This window comes from Carassius auratus, unplaced genomic scaffold, assembly GCF_003368295.1.
Source record: "Carassius auratus strain Wakin unplaced genomic scaffold, ASM336829v1 scaf_tig00005214, whole genome shotgun sequence".
Classification (NCBI taxonomy): domain Eukaryota; kingdom Metazoa; phylum Chordata; class Actinopteri; order Cypriniformes; family Cyprinidae; genus Carassius; species Carassius auratus.
In genome coordinates, this window is record NW_020523638.1 from 1132709 (window position 1) to 1154522 (window position 21814).

The 21814-nt window shown below is 37.7% G+C and overlaps 1 protein-coding gene across 1 annotated transcript in view; it reads left to right on the top strand.

Annotated features, from left to right (window-relative positions):
* Positions 1-21054, top strand: part of LOC113070719 (adhesion G protein-coupled receptor A2-like) — a 64159-nt gene extending 43105 nt beyond the window's left edge. The window contains exons 3-19 of the mRNA XM_026244128.1: positions 4138-4209; positions 5601-5672; positions 5897-5968; positions 6414-6577; positions 7907-8120; positions 8431-8595; positions 8690-8888; positions 9904-10053; positions 10135-10296; positions 10571-10771; positions 11117-11306; positions 11494-11699; positions 12276-12403; positions 12690-12813; positions 12999-13147; positions 15865-15954; positions 16705-21054. Of these exons, the coding sequence (XP_026099913.1) occupies positions 4138-4209; positions 5601-5672; positions 5897-5968; positions 6414-6577; positions 7907-8120; positions 8431-8595; positions 8690-8888; positions 9904-10053; positions 10135-10296; positions 10571-10771; positions 11117-11306; positions 11494-11699; positions 12276-12403; positions 12690-12813; positions 12999-13147; positions 15865-15954; positions 16705-18145 (3799 nt within the window). The 3' untranslated portion in view covers positions 18146-21054. The remainder of the gene's footprint in view (positions 1-4137; positions 4210-5600; positions 5673-5896; positions 5969-6413; positions 6578-7906; positions 8121-8430; positions 8596-8689; positions 8889-9903; positions 10054-10134; positions 10297-10570; positions 10772-11116; positions 11307-11493; positions 11700-12275; positions 12404-12689; positions 12814-12998; positions 13148-15864; positions 15955-16704) is intronic.
* Positions 21055-21814: the final 760 nt, after the last annotated feature.

A 21814-nucleotide genomic window follows, 5' to 3' on the forward strand; every position in this document is an offset into this window, starting at 1 on the left:
TAATTATCAAATCATTGTTTGTTTTCATTATTATTATTATTGTTTTGGTGGCTTTTATGAGGAATTTTGCCACCATGTGGAATTCAGAAGATTAAAAAAATTAATTTATTATTATATTTTTAAATCAGTGTCAGTTAGTATCATTCAGCAATGTAAATAAAAACAGCTACTTTTATTATTTTTTTTATATTTTTTTATTTTTTTTACTCACAGTCAGTGAATGTAAAGTTACATGTTTTTTTTTATATTGTACCATATTTTTGTTTTACATATTTTCTTTGCTTCAAATCAAAGTTTTTAATACTGTGATTTAATCTCAGAGCTGCTTGGTTTAGTTCAGTGAGCTTTATTGAAGAATGTTTTGAAATCCCAGCACGACCACTGAAAAAAAGTGCAAACCAATCTCAAGAAACGCATAACTGTTTTATGAGGAGGCGATTTTGTATGAATTTGTACATGTGATTTGTACAGTACATTTATTAGAAAGTAAGTAACTGTGAAGTTAACCGTAAGTGAGTTGTAAGCAAATTGAATAAAAATCTGAGCTTGTACAAATTCATTTAAATTATCCATCTATTTGCAAAAGGTAAAATAATTATGAATTGCCATGAAAGTGTGTATCCCACATCTCCATGAAGAGTTAAAATACTGCAAAAGCTGTTTCAGTTCAGTGACTGAAGTGGGTTGTAGGTTTCCCATCCAAACATCTGCATATCTGAACACCTATCATCATGTTCTTACATAAGGTCTTACTAAGACTGTCATAAACCATGTGCTGGGGAAATTATTCAGCAGACTCTGGCTTACACTCTAAGTGATTTAAAGACACTGCTCAAAAATCGTTCTTTATAAATCCTTTGTGAAGTTCACGAAGGGTTTTGGATCCCAACTGTGAGTTTTAAAGACCCTAGGAAAGCATTTGATGAGTGCAGTTTTCTGTCTTGTGTGGATGCATTTCCTGTTGAAACAGGAAGTTGGATCTGGACGAATCAAAGACATGAACATGATTTGCTATTTGCTGTGAGAAAAGCCCACTTTAGCCCACTTTTAAAAAGAGTATATGGAAAGAATATACTTTAAAAGAATATAATTAAGTGCAAATGTTTACAGATGCTTAATTGCATGTTATTTGTAATTAAATGAAAATGTGTTATAGTTTAAACATCAGCTGGACTTAAGCTTTCTTTTTGATTCACATATGTATTGTAATTTCATAATTTCTTCAATCCGAGTCAGCAACAGTTTTGTCCAGAAAAGTAGGACAGTAAATGTGAAATATGTAAATGTGTTAACATCATTTTGTGAGCTTTAGGAATATACTACCATAATAACAAACAGATTTAGAGCCATACAACTTCAGATTTCATGAGGTCTTTAATCACTCCAGCCGTGCTGACATTGCGGTTCTGCAGTGTGTGTGTGTGTGTGTGTGAGAGAGAGAGTGAAAGAGAGCTCTCCAGACTTTAGGAAGAGATCGCTCCCTGTTCCACATTCCCCATCTGAGCGATAAGAGAGTGTCTGAGAGCCGTTGTGTTGATCTTCACACACAGAGAGCACACTTTGCTCTGACCTTCACTCGAGCGGTGTGTGTGTGAGGAAACAGTGGGTAGAGTCTCTCTTTTCATCACAGTGCTAATGAGGTTTAGGACACGCTAGCCAGGAAACAGCTATTGTTCCCCGTCCAAGAGCACTGCTACTGGCACACACACACATTTGTGAGCAGGTTCATTCAACAATTCACATTCATAGATTGAAATACTCTACAATATGTCCTATTTACCCTGCTGTGGCACTCTTTTGTCACTGGAATTCAAACACGTGTATTTAATAGCGCATAACTTTCTCCTGCGGTCACTTTCTCACCTTCTACCCCTCCGCTTCTCTCCGTATATTGGCTCTGATAGCTATTAATGTGTCAATCACTCAGTGGGCCGTACAGATGTGACAGGTCAGCGCTTTACTGAATTCTGTCGTGCCGGTGTTAATGTCTTGGTTCCCTGCAAATATATACAGCATATCTGTTATCAAAGCTGTGTAATGTTCATGTTTATACTCAGCACATGACATCATGCTGCGTCTTTGTTTGCTGTAGTTTTAGCACCAATAGAGCTTTATGGATGAAGGACATTAAGAAATGATCACTGATTGGTGGATTGCCTGGATCTACATACTGTTGGTATATGTGGTTTATGGGGACTCTCCATAGGCGTAATGGGTTTTATTCTGTACAAACTGTATTTTCTATTGCCCTACCCCAACCCTACACCTAAACCTAACCCTCACAGGAAACTTTTGTGCATTTTTGGATTTTCAAAATAACTAATTCTGTATGATTTACAAGAGTTTTGAATTACAGGGACACTAAAAATGTCCTCATAAACCACCTCCTCATTGTAATACCTGTGTCATACCTATGTCATTATACTAATTTGTGTCCTCGTTAACCACATAAACAAACTCACACACACACACACACACACACACGCTGTAATACATATATACACATGCATATTTTATTTAAATGTTAATTCTAATATACTGTCTGTGATACAATATAATGAAAATTAATAATTTAATAATAAGTATTATTAGATATAGAGGTATTACTAGAAATAATATTAATATTTATGACAGTATTTATTTCTAATAGTATATAATTACTTAAATAATTAAATAAATAAGTAATTGTTATTTAAATTAGTTTATTATATAAAACAGTGCTTGGAAAATATATATATATATATATATATATATGTGTGTGTGTGTGTGTGTGTTTGTTCATTATATATACTGTACACCGAAATTTCTTAATAAATATTAAATTAAATAATACAAATGAATGTTTCCATATTTTTTGAATTCTGCATACTGTGTAAAGCACAATATACTTTATAATACACATGAAATGCAATTTATCATTTATCAATCTTTTTTTTTATAATACATATATCGTCTAAACTTAATGTCATGTAATCTAATTTCTAAAAATGAATGAACTGTGATGTTGAACTGCAGTGTTTTATATGGTTTGATTTAAAGGGGACACTGGGCACAAAATTTACACTGTCTGTCATTTTCTCCACACTCGAGCAGATATTGTGACTACAATGTCTCATAAGCAATATATGTGTTTTGTAGTTGAATGCAAAAGTGAATATAAAAGTCCTCATTTTCTCTCGACATCAGAGCCACTGAAGATGCAGTGGATTAGGAAGAGAGAGGCGGGGTGAGCAGTAGCACATTATCATTATCATATCATTATCATATCATAATGGGTGACTGTGAACAGAGCTGTTTTTGACAAGGTGAAAAGGGTGTTGTTTTACATGACCATTATTAAACTTGAGTTGACCTTTATAATCCTTTTAATTCCCTTGTGGCTAAAAAACATTAATTTATCAGTATTTAGTGTGTGAATCCATATGTTGATGGCCGAATATGCTGATAAGTGCTTTAGCAGATGGACAAAAGCAAACACAGAGATCTGGGCCTGGACAGAGGCGGCATGAAACACTACCTTCAAAGCTTGTACTGGAAACAAATATTTACGGTTTGGCTCATGAAGGTGTAATTTCACTGTGGGAAGAGTCACTTTAAAAGCCTCCACTGTTTAAAGAGAGCATCTCCTCTTTCTCTTCTGATGTGTGTCTGTTTTCTCTGCTTGGGGGATCTGACTCCGTTTTGAGCCAGAGGACCAGGTGCGGTTTGACGTATGGTTTAAAAATGCAGGAAATTTCTTTCTTACTCCAATAGAGACAGGACAAAAAAACTATGTTGAAGGCAGAAAAAGGGTCTTGTGGTCAGTGGCATATAAAATGTGTTTCATATTTTATTTCATGTTATCTTATGCTTATACAGTATATGAACTGGTGGTTTTTGGTCTCCAGTAATGGTTCACATACCGTATACAAACATGCAATTTATTTTCCTTCAAAGCACATATACATATTTATTCATCTTATCTCTTTTATTTTAGTATATTGAATACAGTAACTGGAACAAAAGAAAAAAATGAAGGAAAGGGGGTTACTGTTGCTACACACAGAAGTGTAATCCATGGGAAATCTACTCAGATATTAGATTATAACTCTTGTAAGTTGATCTGCTCTAAGGTCTCTGTGTTTGTCTGTTTCTCAGGGATCTCAGGAATAACTTGATCAGCACCATCATGCCTGGAGCCTTCCTGGGTCTCACAGCTCTTCGCAAACTGTAAGTACACCTGAAAATCATAATCTTTTATTATAACAGGACCCCAGTTACACACTTTTACCAATAATATGACAGTAATTGCATTGACTTTCACTTACAGAACTGTTAGGGGACATTCACACAGAATGTGATTCTAATAGTTTCCCATCGGTTTTCAATGTAAACGCTAGACGGACATGTTTGGCTGTAGTGCGGTTTCTCTCAAATGATGGCGTGTTTTTAGGACAGTGTCAAGATAAAATAATTTCAACTTTTACATGCAGTGGCCACTCATCAATGTCAGTTCCTGAACTGTGAACCAATCAGCATTGCAAGATTTTGTTTACAGTAGCATTTTGGCTAATGTTTTATTACATAGGAACATGGCTGAGAAGGCACTTAAAAAACACACACATTCCTGAGCACTGCATCTCGTGTTTTTAGATGCAAAGATGTGAACGGCTCCTTGAACAGTTTTTCTTCTTTTTTTTCAAACTGAGTGTCAATTCATAGAGTGTGATTTGGTGCAGATGTAATATTGGACTGGGACATTGGAATGAAATATATGTTTATCTATAAGTAGCTCACATGTTCTTAATAGAGAGAGTAATTTATCCTTTAAATCAAATCTTATTTTTCCAACGTGTAGCATGACAATTACTATTAGAGCACACACATGCTTCAAAACATATGTGGACACTTAATCTGCACTTAAAGTGTGTCTGTCTTTTCATTAATAAATTCATTAACAGTGCAACAGTGCAAATGTACTTTTTAAGTAGGAAGAAGTGTGTTTGGTTCACATAATAAATACATACATACAAATAAAGACATGTATTGATAGTGGAGCATGTTATATTACCTGTCATAGTACTTGTCCTACTCTTCAACACATTGAAACCAATTGAGTAAAAGTCAGAAACAATCAAACAAACTACCAGTCAAAATGTGGAACAAATACATTTTTTATGTGTTCGAAAGAAGTTTCTTAGGGTAACTAAGGCTATATTTCTACTGTTTTCTTCATTGCTAATTATAAGAAATGTTTCAAAAGATCAAATCAGCATATCAGAATGATTCCTGAAGGGTCATGTGACACTGAAGACTGGAGTAATGATGCTGAAAATTCAGCTTTGCATTAAAGAAATAAATTACTTTTTATACTATATTGCGATAAAAAAAGTTATTTTAAATAGTAATAATATTTTTGCAATATTACTATATTTTAATGGAGAGACCGGAGAGACAGTTTTTCAACAAATAAATAAAGCCTTGGTGAGCATAACTTTAACTATTTATAAACTGTGGTGTATAGCTGGTATACAGTATCTTGACTGTAATTGAACTAATAACAGTAGTAATCACTGATCATCAGTAATAACAATGCATCTGATTCACTGTAATCTGTATAGTGATCTATCCAGTAACCGAATTGGCTGCCTGACTTCAGAAGTGTTCCAGGGACTAACCAACCTCACAAAATTGTAAGTCATTATTTCTGAAACAAATATTTATTGGACCGCAAAAACACAAAAGAATTGTTACTGTGCTGCAGAGGATAACATATATTTGATCGTTTCAGCTTTTTAAGATGATTGTAATACTGTGTATTAAGTGGATATACACAGTATCTATTGCAAATGATGCATTTTATAATGTTCTTTTCATATTTCATTATTGTGAAATCTTTTGTGTTCTTCTATAATAGAAACATCTCTGGAAACATTTTTTCCTCTCTGGACCCGCATTTGTTCTTGGAGTTACACTCTCTAAAGCTGGTGTGAGTAAAAGTCATTGCTCTCATGGTGCACATGCTCAGAAAGAGATATTCCAGGGATTTCTGGCATGCTTATCGTCAGTGATTGTTTGATCATTTTAGAACAAAGCTAAGATTGTGTGCATATCTGTCTATATTTCACAACTCTATTCCCTAGAAGTGGTTAAACTACTATTAAATGAAGACTAGTTCTTTATCAGGTATGACAGTATAATCCCATAATGCAGCTGGAATGAATATACTGTATCTGATCTCACCCTGTTCCCATAACCATTAGAGTCATGATTAGCACTTTAGCATGACATGAAGTAGACCTAAAAAATATTTCTGAGGTCACACTTAAAATGTGTAAATGTCTTTGTATTAAACAAATAAAATGCCATGTGATTTGTCTTCTTCTGAAGAAGAAGGTTTATCTGATTCTAACCTCTGATTGTCTGCTAATTAGGAACTTTCATTCTGATTTCCTGTCATGTGACTGCGGTCTGCGCTGGGTGCCAGGCTTTTTACGCAGCAGTTCTGCTCGGCTTGGGGACGAAACACTCTGTGCATATCCCAGAAGACTTCAGAACAAACCCCTGCGTCTCCTGAGAGAGAATGACCTCAGCTGTGGTGAGCAAAATTAATATAAACCTTATACAAAATCATGTTCAATTATGTTCAATATATACTGTATTCTAATGTACATACACGTGACTGGGGATAGTTGTCACATTTTTTTTTATTCTATTGAATATTTCTCAGGGTATTTTTAGCAAAAGAAAAAAAAACGAAATAAAATATTAATAATAATAATAAATCTAAACCATTGTTTTGGATAGAAAATGCATTATTATTTTGAAATATGCTTAGATTATATTATTATTAAATATATTACATTATTTTATTATAACATGTATTTATTCAATACATATTATTCTTATTTTGAATAATAATAACAGTTATTATTATTGCTAGTATTGAATAATAATTACACTTGAAATTTCTAGTATTTAAATTAATTGTTTTAACTCAGCTATAGCTTTGTTTTGAACAAAAAATAAATAATAATATATTTTAAGTACATGTAGCAATTTGAATTCTTACTGTGGAGGATAAAAATTATTATTATTACAAAATATATGCATATACAGCGGAACGCATCTCTGTGTGAACAGGGTCTTAGTCTTTGATCAGTTTGCTTTTTTGGCTGAATTTCAGTTTTGCTCAATCTTTGTGTCTAAGCCAGCTAAGATCAAATATATTTGCTTAAGAATCCCTATTTCTCTGACTTCTGCCACAGGGGTCTGATTATATTTCTCAGGGAATTTCTGTTAAACCTCATCTCATCTTTCTGTTAGCCATACACTGCATTTTTGGGCCTCAAACTGTGGCCTGTTACTGTTTTAATATCAGCTCATTTCACCATCTCTTCCTCCGCTGCCCTTAAACATATTTATGTTGGCCAGCACATAGCTGTGACCGACAAGGAAAGATCCCTCTGTACTGTAAGTTTGCAGTTGTGAATACATGTCCTCAGGCCTCGACAAGGGACTGATTCACCAAAGCTGTTTCACAAGAAACGCTGATTTTGAATGATTACACATCAACAAAACACACAAAGAGCTTTTTTACACGTACAAGTAATACGATGAATTTGTTTCAGTTATTAACAGAGTTGTTTAATGGTGCGGTCTATTAGGAAAAAAGATGAATACAGAAGAAAGCACATAAATATTTTTTGATCCATAGAAAAGTGAAGGTCTAATCTTCTTGCACATAATGCAATATGGGTCATAATAAGTTAATCTAAAATACAGTAAAAACAGTAATAATGTATCAGACTAAGATTTGGTTTAAGGACAAAAAGCTACAATAAATCTTTGTTTAAGCAGCCAGTTAGAATTTTTTTTTTTTTTCTGTGAATGTAATGTTTATCTTTGAAATGATTTTGCTCCTCAGAGGGTCCGCTGGAGCTGCACACGCTGTCTCTGTTGCCCTCGCTGCGGCAGGTCGTGTTTAAGGGGGACAGGCTGCCTTTCCATTGCACTGCTTCACTGGTGGACAAAGCCACTTCTCTTCACTGGCGACACAACGGTCATTCTGTCACCACTGACCCTACCAGTGGAGTTCACCTGGAAGAGAGTGTACAGCATGACTGCACCTTCATCACCAGGTAACACATACAGAGACTAAGCATCATTTAGCTATATATGTGATTATATACTGTATACTGCTGGTCTTGAATACGTTTGATTTTTATTGTGATTTTTACTATTTTCATATATTTTAAAATTTGATGCAAGCAGTAGAAAATGTGTATGTATCTTAACTGATTATTAGGCTACAGCTGTTTGGTTTCTGTGAGACGCGCAGAGGAGGATCATTTAATTTGCGATAATGCTGTGACAGAACAGGTTAACATTATAGTTAATAAGCAATAAACAGTATATTATTACTGTTATACCATTATGTAATTTTTTTAGTGAGCTGATCCTGTCAAATGTCCACGTTGAGGCGAGTGGTGAGTGGGAGTGTGTGGTGTCCACGGACCGTGGGAATGCCTCGCGCCGTGTGGAGATAGTGGTTCTGGAGAACAGCGCCTCCTTCTGCCCGGAGCAGAGAGTGACTAACAACCGAGGGGAGTTCAGGTAAGTGATTTGTCCTACAAATTTAACTATGGTTTAGTAGTTCTTATCTAGAAATGTATGGCAATATGTCACCTGTTCCTGTCTTTGGCTTCAGGTGGCCTAGAACTCTGGCTGGCATCACCTCCTACCAATACTGTCTGCAGCTGCGCTACCCCTCTTTAACTATAGGGGGCGGCGTGGAGCAGAAGAAGGCTTCACGTAACTGTGACCGCTCTGGACACTGGGAGGATGGAGACTACTCTCAGTGTCTCTATACTAATGACATGACACGGATCCTGCATACCTTCATACTGGTTAGTGTCAGTCTAGGGTCTTGTTTAAAAAATGACTATTATCCAAAACAAACCACTTTGCTGGTTTGGTTGTATCTTACTGATAGGTCTTTCAGGGTAGCTTGGGGAGGGGAGGTATCCGAAGCACATCAACTTGTCTCTGGGGTTCCTCAGGGATCAGTTCTTGGACCCCTCCTCTTCTCCATTTACAGTACACAACATCACTGGGTCCCATCATACAGGCACATGGATTCTCCTACCATTTCTATGCTGATGACACACAGCTCTATCTTCCATTTCAACCAGATGAGCCAACGGTAGCTGCACGGATCTCAAGCTGTCTGGTGGACATCTCGGCATGGATGAATGAATATCACTTACAGCTCAACCTAGCAAAGACTGAGCTTCTTGTCTTCCCTGCCATTTTAACTCTACAGCTTGATTTCACCATCCAGTTGGTTCTTCTACAATTACCCCATCAACTTCGGTCAGAAATCTTGGTGTAACCTTTGATGATCAGCTGACCTTCAAAGACCACATCACAAAGACTGCTTGATCTTGCAGGTTTGCATTGCACAATATAAGAAAGATCAGGCCCTTTCTAACTGAGCATGCTGCACAACTTCTTGTCCAGGCCCTTATCATTTCTAGTCTGGACTATTGCAATGCTCTTCTGGCTGGACTTCCATCAAGCACAATCAAACCTCTAGAAATGATTCAGAATGCAGTGGCACGACTGGTCTTCAACAAACCCAAATCTCCTTGCATTGGTTACCAGTTGCGGCTCGCATCATGTTCAAGACTTTGATGCTTACATATAGAACAGCCACAAGCTCAACACCACTCTACTTCCACTCACTATTACGAATCTACATCCCCTCCAAAAGTCTGAGATCCACTAGTGGGCGAATTATCAGTTTAATTTCTGCTTAATATTCCACAATAAAAATACAGAAATCAGAAATACTTTCAGAAATCATTCGAATATGATTTTGTTAATTTTATATTCATTGTTAATTCTGTCCTTCTCACTCAGATGCCCATCAACGCTTCCAATGCTGTGACTCTGGCACAGCAGGTACGTTCATACACTCTGGAAGCCGCCGGTTTCACAGACACGGTGGATGTTCTTTATGTGGCTCAGATGATGCACAAATTCATGGACTATGTGACAGAACTCCATGAGGTTAGTAGAACATAGTATTCAGCAGTGCATATATTTCAATGCATTTGTGTCCTTACATAAGCATGCACTCCATCATCCCAGCTGTCCGAGCACCTGGTTGAAATGGGCAGTAACCTGATGCAGGCAGATGACCAGATTCTGGTTCGAGCTCAGAGAGAGGAGAGAGCCTGCAGTTCAATCGTCTACACACTGGAGAATCTCGCCTGGCCTCAGCTGCATTCTCAAGCACAGGACTTCTCCAAAGTACGCTTTTAATCATGGCAACTTCACATATCATATTTTTATTCAGCTAGGCTGCATTAAATTGATAAAAAAAGGACCAAGTAGGCCTTCAAAAAAAAAAAATTGCTTCAAAATAAACACTGTTCTTCTGAACTTTCCATTCACCAAAGAATTCTGATAAAATATGTATCATGGTTTCCACAAAAAAAATGAAGCAGCACAACTGTTTTCAACATTGATCATACTAAGAAATGAAACTTGAACACCAAATTGGCAAATGTCCTTTCTTTCCTAGAGTTCAGGTAACATTGTGATGGAGGCTCACATGATTCGTCCAGCTCATTTTACTGGCATGAGCTGCACGGTCTATCAGAGACGAGAGGGGGCAGGAGGGAGCCAGGGGCATGATGGGATTGAATCTTCCCTTGAGCAGCAACTGCGTTTTCGCTGCACCACAGGAACACACAACACCTCGCTGAACGCTTTTCATCTCAAGGTTTGTCATGGATTGTGTGCAAGTGTACACTTATGAGTAGATGTCATTTTGTATATATATCTAATATGTCTGCGGTAAATATGTATCAGCTTATTGCAATTTTTATCTAATTGCAATTAGCATGCAGTTTGGGACCCAGAATCATTACATTAATTTCGCACTTGCCTTTATGTTGCAGAAAAAAAAAAAAGATTAATGTCATAATCATTGGTATCTATCATTTTGCCACTATTATTATTTTATGCATGTAAAAACAAGCTTTTAGCCATGGTCTAATCACTGAAACCTACCGGTTTTTGCTTTAATAAACATTTTTGGTTGTCTGTGTCTTGTTTTTCTCTCTAGAACGCAGTGGCTCTTGCTTCAGTGTCTCTCCCTGCATCTCTTTTTCCACCGAATGCTCCTCCTGACTGTAAGCTGCAGTTTGTGGCTTTCCGCAATGGAAGATTCTTCCCATTTACCAGCAATTTTACAGGACATTTGGACCTTGCACGCAGACGTGGTGTCAACACTCCAGTTATCTACGTTGGCCTAGGTGGGTTGATTTCGGCTCAAACATTCAAGGGATTGAAAACGTTCATAAAATTTTAACAGTGTTGTGAGTAGCTGGTTGTATACTGATGCAGTACAGGCTCTTTGGGAGAAGACTCATAAATATTCAATTCAGGATAGTAACTTTTCCCAGAGCACAGATGGAAACTCTCTCCCTTCTCATCTGTCAGATGGATGTAGCATGTGGAACCAGTCTGATCCCATTATTGTGTCACTACGACACACATCACCTGGAAATGACCCTATTGCTGCCCACTGGAGCTTACAGGTGGAGCATCATGGGAGATGGAGTCTAGATGGCTGTCAGCTGGCCCATAGTGATGCGTCCACCTCTACACTGCGCTGCTCTGTGCTGAGCAACTACGCTATACTTCAGGTAAAGATTTGTGTGCTTTGTGAAAAAACAAAACAATGCATGAGAAATATCAATTGCATATTTCAAAATGTAATGTGTTATATTTTATTCAGAAGTTTATAGTATCAACTTTTTTTTAATCAATTTAAGAATGAATTGTTTTCCAATCTTTTGTGTGTACCATATATTTTCACTAGCTTAGCTATATGCCAACAACAATGGATTTTAATGTTCATCTAGGTCTGTTTTTGATAGTGAGGTAATTTGGTAATCGATGGCCATTGTTTGAAACTTCTTGGCACTAAAGAACCCAGTACTGACCAAAGAGCAATTTCTCTGAACCTTTTTTATGAGAAGAAATATATATCCATTTCTCCTCACAGAAAATGTTCCATTTAGTTAAATGCTTCATTACATTTGTTACTATCAGTATCAGCAGTATTGGCCTAGAAGATGGCATCAGACCGAAAGAAATGGCATTTCTTAGACTTACTCTTTTTTTTTTTTTTTAGGTATCCTAGTCATATAGCTCGGCTACGAAGTCGTGTGTATAAATGTTTTAAAAGATTCTCTCCATTTTCCCTGTCAATGTTTCAGGAGATGCCAGATTTCCCAAGTTCATCTTCGATTCCAGTGGAAGTGCTCCATCCAGTGATCTACACCTGTACTGCAGTGCTGCTCCTCTGTCTCTTCACCATCATCATCACCTATATACTGCATCACAGGTCTTAGTCTCACTTTGTTAAAATGCCACATATACAGTATACTGTATGTAACAATTCTGAGACCGAAAACATAAACTATACATTACCAATATTTTGTAAATACACCCAAGAACCCAAATAAATCAGTCCTGCAAACTGTTGCTACAAGGTAACGCAATTCTATAATGTTGTTGCATGATTTGTTATTAATGGATAGCCAGTTAAATTAGAATAATATGTGGATGTCAGCATACTTTTGGCCAAACTGTGAAATGTCTCTCTTTTTTCTTTTCCTTTTTGCCACCAGCTCTATCAGAATCACCAGGAAGAGTTGGCACACACTCCTAAACACTAGTTTCCACATCGCAATGACATCTGCCGTATTTGCTGGAGGCATCACTCTGACCGGCTACCCGACTGTATGCCAGGCAGTAAGTCCCCATTCCTATATCACATATCAGCTTTAATTTGGCATTGGCAAAAAAAAAAAAGTACACATTACTTCTACAAATTATATATATATCTGTTTTATGTGCTAATGTATTTATTTACTATTTATATTTTTATTTACTCTTGTGTTACTTGTTTTACTCATGTATGTATATGTTTGTGTCAGGTGGGGATTGTTCTTCACTACTCTTCTCTGTCCACTTTGTTATGGATTGGTGTTAGCGCCAGAGTCCTCTATAAAGAAGCCTTATTAAGGACTCCACAGCAACTAGAAGGAGAAACTGCTGTACAACAAACCCAGCGGCCCATGCTCAGGTTAGTGAAGCCATCATGGGGGGCTGGAAGCATGAGATGGTTAATAATGGCTTGATTTTGTAGATGTATCGTTCACATGCACACTCAAATATCAGATACCTGCTTTTTGTCTCTATAATTAGGCCCCAGTGCTCATAAAACTCTCAACAATGATTTGTAATAGGCCTATCTGGACTGTATTTGTTCTAGATAGAGATGTGAGGTAATTTTATCATTTAAAGGCCTTTTTATTGCCATTGTTTTTGTCCAAACACCTTTGAGAAAATTCTAGTCTGGATTAGAGTTGTTCCGATTCCGATACTAGTATCGGAAATATCTCCGATACCACAACAAATTCTGGCATCGGCATCGGCGAGTACATGAACCCATATACCGATCCGATACCATTTTCTTAAAAAAGACCTAGTTATGACCGCAAGCTTTGCCTAACCGCTGCACGGTTCTTCTTCGCTGCTCAAAATGCATTAAAAAACACAGGAAGTTGTGCTGTGTTGCCACAAGCAACCCCTGTTTAGAGCAGCGAAGAAGAAATGAAAACGCGTTAGCAGCCCTTATCTATATATGACTGGATCACTCATCACATTCTAAACTGCCAAAACACAGTGAAGCCGCTACTATATTATAGATCAGTGGTTAGCAGTATGTCTCTGTAGTACCGGTAGTTACAGACTCTCAAGTATATTCAGTACCGGCAGCTGCGTTCAGTCGCTTCCGTGTAAGTCAAAGCGCAGGGCTCCAGACAGTAGCCGAATATATACTAGTGTCTGTGAATATTAAACTGCAAAATACTATTTAAATATTACTCCCGCAAAATCTACATCTCTGTGGGTGACTGGCACAGATGCGCGAGAGCTCGCTGTTTTGTAGTCTCTGCTGTGTGTCATGAGGACACGAACGCATAAACCGTCACTTCATGAGAATTTACCGTTTCATTTGAGAATACTGTCATATCATAAACACAGACACTCAAAGATCTTCATGGCAGCCCATTAAAATAAATGTTTGGTTTACATGAGTAAATTGACAATATATAAAGCTACTGTTGTAGCCTACAGTAATAATAATACGTCTCTATAATAATAATAATTATGCCTAGATGGTTGCTTGTTTTTTACTTGTTTTGTTGTAAAGAGATTATCTGATTAATAGATCTTTTTTGTTGCAGTTTTTTTATACAGTTATATTGTAAAACTTAAATACCTTTTTTAGTTTGCGGTGTTAGATTTTTGGCTGCATTTGAAGTTCTTTTTTGCATAAGAAAATAAATAATACTGTCAAATTCATGTTAGATAATAAAAATACTGTAATAAATACAGTAGTTCACCATGTATTTGTTCATGTTTTATTGAGGGATCTGTCTGAAGCACACCATAAAAAAATTCTAGCAATTTACACAGGGCTAGTAGTATATACAGCTGTATATACAGATATACACCCAGGTATCGGATCAGTACTCGGTATCGGCCGATACCCTGAGCCCAGGTATCGGAATCGGTATCGGGAAGAGAAAAAGGGTATCGGAACATCTCTAGTCTGGATTAGTTTATTTGAATAAAACCACTGCAGTCAGAAGTTTCACTTATACTTTGATTAGCTAGGTAACAGTTAAGTATACTAGCTTAGCATAGCGCTAAATGGTAAAAAAAGTTATTTGAGGCGTTGAGGAAAGTGGATAGGATTCAGTGGGGGATGGGATCTTGAAACTGATTTCACCACACAACATTATCTCTTGAATACATGAGTTTTATGATAGATATGTAATACATTTTAAATTCAGATTTCATTCTTAAGAAACAATACTGTTTAAAATTCTGTAATTTGTAACAGTGTGAACATTACATTTGATGACAACATTAAAAGTTTCTTGTCATCATCATCATCATCAAAGGAAGCGAATGGGTTCCATCAGAACTCTTGCAGTATTCAGAGTGGTCGTCATATTTCAAATCAGTCATGAACATTGACATTTTTATGGGCAGATGTCATATTGAATTAGCACTTCCTGAGTAGAAACTATTGATAGACATTTACAGGAGCAAAATGGGCTTTTGAGAGCAACTGAATGGACCACCATGATGTAAAAAACTAATCAAAGACCACCATTGTCCAGATAAAAGCTGATTCCCATCTGCTCTTATGGAGAGTCAGAGAAAAAAAGAGAGCAAATGGGGGAATGGAAAGAGAGAAAAGTGGACAGAGACGTTGTAAATCAAACGAGGGATAGGACTAGTAAAGGCTAACTTTCACATATCTGAGAGACATGCATGCAAATATATTCGTTCCCTCTAGTCTGTGTTCTCTGTTTTTACTCTAGACCTCCGTGCTCTCCACATCCCCTGGGGAGGTCTGGCCAGATCCCACGCCTGCCTCCTGGGATAATTCCTGTTTCCCCTCTCTCCTACACTGTCTGGAGCCCAGACTCTGCTCTTTACTGACAGACAGTGACAGAAATGCCTAATCTATAGACCACACAAACATTTTTATACCAGGCGAAGGGCAAAGGCCAAATGGAACATCTGTAGGAAATATTACAGAGAGTAGCTTTACACCCGTTTCAATTTTAGAGCAATTTCTTTCTAGACTTATTTCTAGGCCATCCTTTATTTCAGTCAATGCAATACTTAGCTTTTTTATATGATTAATTTTGTTAACATGGTTAGCTCTTGTAAAATGACCACTAACACTCTTCTGTCCTCTATCTCTGTTACCCTCAACAGGTTTTATTTGATAGCCGACGGCGTCCCACTCATCATATGTGGTATCACTGCAGCTGTAAACATCAGTAACTACGGAGACAACATTCCTTAGTGAGTACCATGATTGAGAACATTAGAAAAACTAACTTTAAAATGTTCTATAATCAACAACCTACATAATGTTAACATTCTAATGCTGATTCTTGATAGCCTCATATAATATATCCTATATATAACTGTTCATATTTATATATCACAGCTTATATATATGTGTATATATATATATAATTTTTTTTAATACTTGAACTTATTTTATGTCATATATATATATATATATATATATATATACAGTATGATAGATTTTTTTACAAATAATAAATAAATACTTTTACATTACATATGTTATGATGAGTTCTTACTTGTTGAAACTTAAAGATTGCTAAGCAAAACAGGCATTTTATGAGAAACATTTTGAAAAGATTAACCCAAATATCCCCCCAAAAAGATTTCATTTCAGTGTTTGTCATTTATGCGACTGCAAATACTGCAAATCATAATTAGGCCTGAACAGTGATATTTTTGTTAGGAATTTTATTGCGCTTTTGTCACATACTGTCACATACAGACAGATTGGCGACTTAATATAAAATTAAATTGTCTGAGGTCATGCAGAGTTTTTTTTTATTAGTTTCTGTTCTTTCTCTAACTGTCTGATACTTGCTTCAGATTTATTACACATGGTTTACAGGCTCTTTAAAAAAGTATCTGTTTCACACAGAGCTTGCTTTGTGTTTCTGTTATTTGACTAATTGCCGCCTTTGCCCTCTCTGACCTTTTTCAATGCTTTTGACCTTTCGTCAGCTGCTGGTTGGTGTGGCAACCCAGTTTCGGGGCGTTCTTCATTCCAGCTGGACTGATCGTTCCTGTGACATGGATCTACTTCCTGTGCACTGCTGTCTGCCTGAGGCGCCGAAACATCCAGGAGTCCAAAGATCCTCCTTGCTCCGCCTCCATCCCCTCAACTTCACCCGAGAGCCAACCGGCAATCAGTGGCAGCACCAGCCTGCTCTCGACAGACTCTGTGGTGGGCCCAGTGCATGCTGGGATGACAGTGGAGGACCAGTACTCACTGAAGGTCCGGTGTTTGGTGCTGGTGGCAACTCATTTCGTGTTTGTGGGGCTGTGGTGTTGCGGCGCTATGGCTGTTTGGCACGTGGATAGAGAGCGGAAACTCTTTAGCTGCCTGTACGGTGGAACGGCTACCGGATTAGGGATTTTCTTGGTGCTCCATCACTGTTTCAAGCGTTTGGATGTCCAGGCAGCGTGGCTAAGTTGTTGTCCGGGTTACGGTCGCTCCCAGTCCATGGCAGCTTATTCCCACCCCTGCACTGCAACCGTAGGCGTCCAGAGTGCCTCGGAAAGGGGCTCCCAACTTTTTGTAGGATGCCACCCACCGACGGACACCAATAATTACTCTTCTTCTGCCAGGTCATCATCTACTCAAAGTGGAACGACGAGCATCGCTGTCGGGCCTTGCAAACTCACCAACCTCCTTCAAGTGGCTCAAGACAATGTGAATAACGCCGCCCGAGCGCCAACGGGAACTAATACCAACACAAGTACAAGCACGGAGAACAACAAGCCAGCCAATAATCTGTTGCCCAGTCTACTACCTATCCAGCAGCCTCAAAGGAGGAAGGCTTGTAGTAGAACCAGGGGTGGAAACACCCAGTACCATCACCGGGGGGACGGCAGGGGGCATTACCGCCTCAAAGCTCTCAGGGCAGGTGGAGGAGGTAGCATGGGTGCTTTGGGACCTTCTGCGACAGAGCAATCGAACATCCACCATCTACACAAACACGCTTCCAGTGAGAATGGAAGTCTACGGAATAGCCATTCAGAGGGTCAGAACGGCCTTCTGACCAATGGGCGGCACAGAGGGGAGGGACTAGCGACGAGCCCTTCGGAAGGTAGCGATGGAGGTAGCAGCGGAAGTAGAAAACCTTTTCCCCTGTTGCCTTCGGTGGTGAGTAGGTCCACCATGCAACAGAACGCTCAACATCGCAGCACTAGCAAAGACAATCTTAAACTGGCCGCCGCGGCTGAGAGAGAGTCAAAGCAGAGTCCGTTCCCTCTGAATGTGACATCAAATGTCACTGCGACGGCCTTGTTGACGACAGTTTCAGCACCTAATGGAACTCTGAAGGGATCCGTGGTGGAATTGGACTCTAGCGGAACTGACCAATCACAGGGCTCGGTTGGTATGAAGAGCAGGGTATGGAAGAGCGAGACAACTGTATAATAATGAGCTGCAGGTAGAGCTGAAAGACTTTGAAGGTTTCTTGAACTTGTATGTTAGAAGCCAAAGCACGGATTTCTTTCTCCACAACCTAGATGAAAAGACTAGTTTAAACCAAGATGATTTTGGACACTTTTCAGCCAAGCTAAACATCAGCTTGGATTGGCTGGGATACCGGCTTAACCAGCTAAGGCCAGGAAACCTGTCAAACAGTGTTGTAGAATTCAACATTGGACTACTGCCATCATATTTTTTTTTTTTTTGGTCTTTCTGGGCATTTGGGCTCGGCCTTGACACAGACACAGATTCCGGTCTTGAGTGCTGCAACACTGTGGATATGTTTTGTGGTCTGTGTTGACTCACACATGTCTGCTTTGTCTCAGGACTGGAGCACACGGTTCACATGATACTGTCACGAAACCAAGCCTCATTCAAGACCTATCAAGTCACTGTCTTGACTCGGACTAAGACTCGTCAACACAGATTTCAGACAGAGTCCTGTTTCGTCCAGTTTCACGTACTACAACACTGCAGCTTAGGCTGGGTCAAGCTGGGTTTTTCAGCAGGGAAGAGAAACATTTGGTTCCTGTTATGATGAACCACCGATACTTGTAAGCTTTGAAGGTGTCCTGTTGTCTTTGAACCGTCCAACATGCTAAGAGCTAATGCTAAGCATGCTAATAAGGAGAAGCTGTGTGTGAGGCCTTTTTATATGAAGAGAACAAAAGGGTGTGTATGCAAAACCTGACTCCTCTTAAAAGACATTGGAAGAGTTGGTTTGACAAAATATGCAAAATGGTTTTGATTGCTTTTGTTTGCCTGTAAACCACTTAATCTAACAAATTGTTTGAACATAATGAATCTTTTAATATTGAATATGCCAAGGGATTTGAACCTTAAGTTCAGCCATTTAGCTGTGTTTATCTTTATCTTTCTGACTATGCATATCGATCAGGATGGAGAACCTGTTCGCCTGTTAAGTTTTCTTGTTCAGTCCCTTTATGTCTTTGTCTCTTGTGTGTTCATGTTTTTATTCACGCTATTTCATTTACATGTCTGTAAGAATGTACATTGTGTTATGTATGCATTGTTTGACCATTACAGTGTTAATTCAATTCTCTGGCACTAATAAGCAGCTTTTATGACATCAGTCCCACAGAAAACAAAGACTTGCCATTGATCCATCCTTCCCTGACATTTCCATCCAATGCTTTACTGGTGCTGGGAATGTAGTTCTTGTTCTTCTGATGTTGTTCAGCAGAACGTGAACCATTGCATTCAGTTTTTTGTAAATTGGAACTATTTGGAAAACGTGGCTTAACAGTGCCCTCTATTGGGCCATTTCTGCCATGATCAAATGCACTGAAAATGAAAGCTGTTGATGGAGAAATGATATCAACAAAGTGAGGGCTGCTTCAGATGTCACTCCAGAGTTACTAAGGGATTGATAATGAAGGGCAAGTGTTTGTCCATACAGTACATGTTTTGTTCTGTTGTAGTACCATGTGTAACATGGGCTGTTTTAGCACTTGGTTCAGGTTATGAAGAGAGCATTTGGCATATTCTTATAAATAATAACACATTTATATTATACATATCAGTATTAATATTGATGTAATTGTCATTATGCAGTTTTATGATATCAGTATTTTACAGAGGATTGACTTAATCAGTTTTATAAACTCTGTTTTTTGTCTAAAAGCACACCAACAATCAAAGCTGGACTTCCCATGCATTTTTTTTTTTTTTTTTCTTCTGCAGATTATTATCATACATAGAGCAGGTTTTGTTTACTAACAAGCACTGTTCGTCCCACAAATGGTTAGCGAGAAGACCTACTAATCTACCTGGAATTGTTAGTCCTCTGTCTTAAGCTTATGCAAAGTTCTGAAGAACCAGGAATTTGTGATAACAAATAATTATTTTACTTTTACTTTTGTTTTTCAAGTGTCCAAATGTCTTTTTCTAATGAAAGCAAAGAATGGACAATCCCAACCGCCCCAAAAAGGGGAATTCAGATCTTTGCACTGACTGTTTTTTTTTCCAAGGCCCACAAGCTAACAGATATTGACTGTAGTGCCATTATTTTTTTGATCACATCATGATGAAGTCACAAGCATTGCCCGTCTTTAGCTTTAGCTACACTTTGATTAAAATACTATTATTTTAAAGTGTTTTCAGGGATATTTTTATGCCAAAGAAAGCTTACTGTAAGTATGAGCTTATTTGACATTGTGTAGCCTCCCATTTGTCTTTTTCCCCTTCAAGCCAGAAATCTCCCTCAATATTGTTAAACATTCAAAGACCACGATAAAGAACCATTGCTCCTTTTTCCCCAAATCAAAAAGGTTTTAAAGTCATGTGTTATAATTTTGTGATTAATGTAAGTTCGATTATGAAAGGTTATAATCACCATCATGTCATTACAGATAACACATATTCTATTTAATTTTGTTTGTTTATGATTTCAGTTGCTTTTGGGGCAAATTTTAATTTCAAATGCCAACAACAAAGAATGTAGAGAATAATACATGGAATTTGTGGCCTTCTCAAAGTTTGTCAAGTGTATGTAATACTTAAAAACAAACAAAATTTTTTTTTGAATGGCTTGTTTGTGCATAATTGTTTCAGGTGACTGTGATATTTGCATGAATAATTTTCTTTGGGTAGGCCCAGAGCTTCCGAGGGTCAGTATAATTTCAGTGTTATTCTAAACAATGTTTTGATTGTTATCATAAAGTTTAAAAGGGAGATTTCAATAATAACATGAATATTTATATTTTTTGTCACTCTCTTCAATATGAAAATGATAGAAGCATTTTTGTGTCAATTTCAGTAATATATTTTCTATAGATGTTAAGATTGTGCCTTATCTATGACCTGATGCAAAATAAAGGTTTGGAAAAATGCCATAACGTCAAAATGACTTATTTTTATGTTTCCTAGAATGTATCAGATGTGATTTAAAGAGACAAATCCCAGCCCATGTTTTGCTTAGGCACGTAACTTTTGTATCTATGTAATATGTAAATCGGCATCCTCCACAAGAAGTGAAGCCAATCAAAAGTGAGCCTCGCATTATTGACACATGCATCATCCTATCAGAGTGCGGTACTCTAGAGATTGGGCGGGACAAACACATCACGCTAGTAAACAACTGATAATATTGACCTCGGTAGCGCAGTGGAGGTCATTTATTGCAAAATAAACGATCACATTGATTTACAAATAGCAGGAGACCGAGTCAATCTGAAATATGAATAATCGGCTTCAAAACTACTACTCATACTGTCGTATTCTATTTTGGTCCTGCTGAAGTAAACTGAGGAAACGTTAATAAGGAGATTCTCCAACAAAGATATTCTGAGAACAGTATTTTTTAAATTTCGATAAAGGTAAATTCTGACGTGAAGGGTTATGTTAGACTACGACAAAGCACGGATATTTAATCGCTGAGTCAGCTTCTGATTAGTTATCTTTTGCTAAACATCTCGCTGATACATTTGTAGCAACCAAGTCGTCTACTGTAGTAAATCAGAGGTTAAAAGCTGCAAGAACACATTGGTGTTTTTCTTAATCCGAGATTTAAAAGACGTTATCACATGGTTATAAGTGTGCTTATTATCAAAAGCTCTTCTTTAAATAGTTTAATGAAAGGATGAAGTGATACCT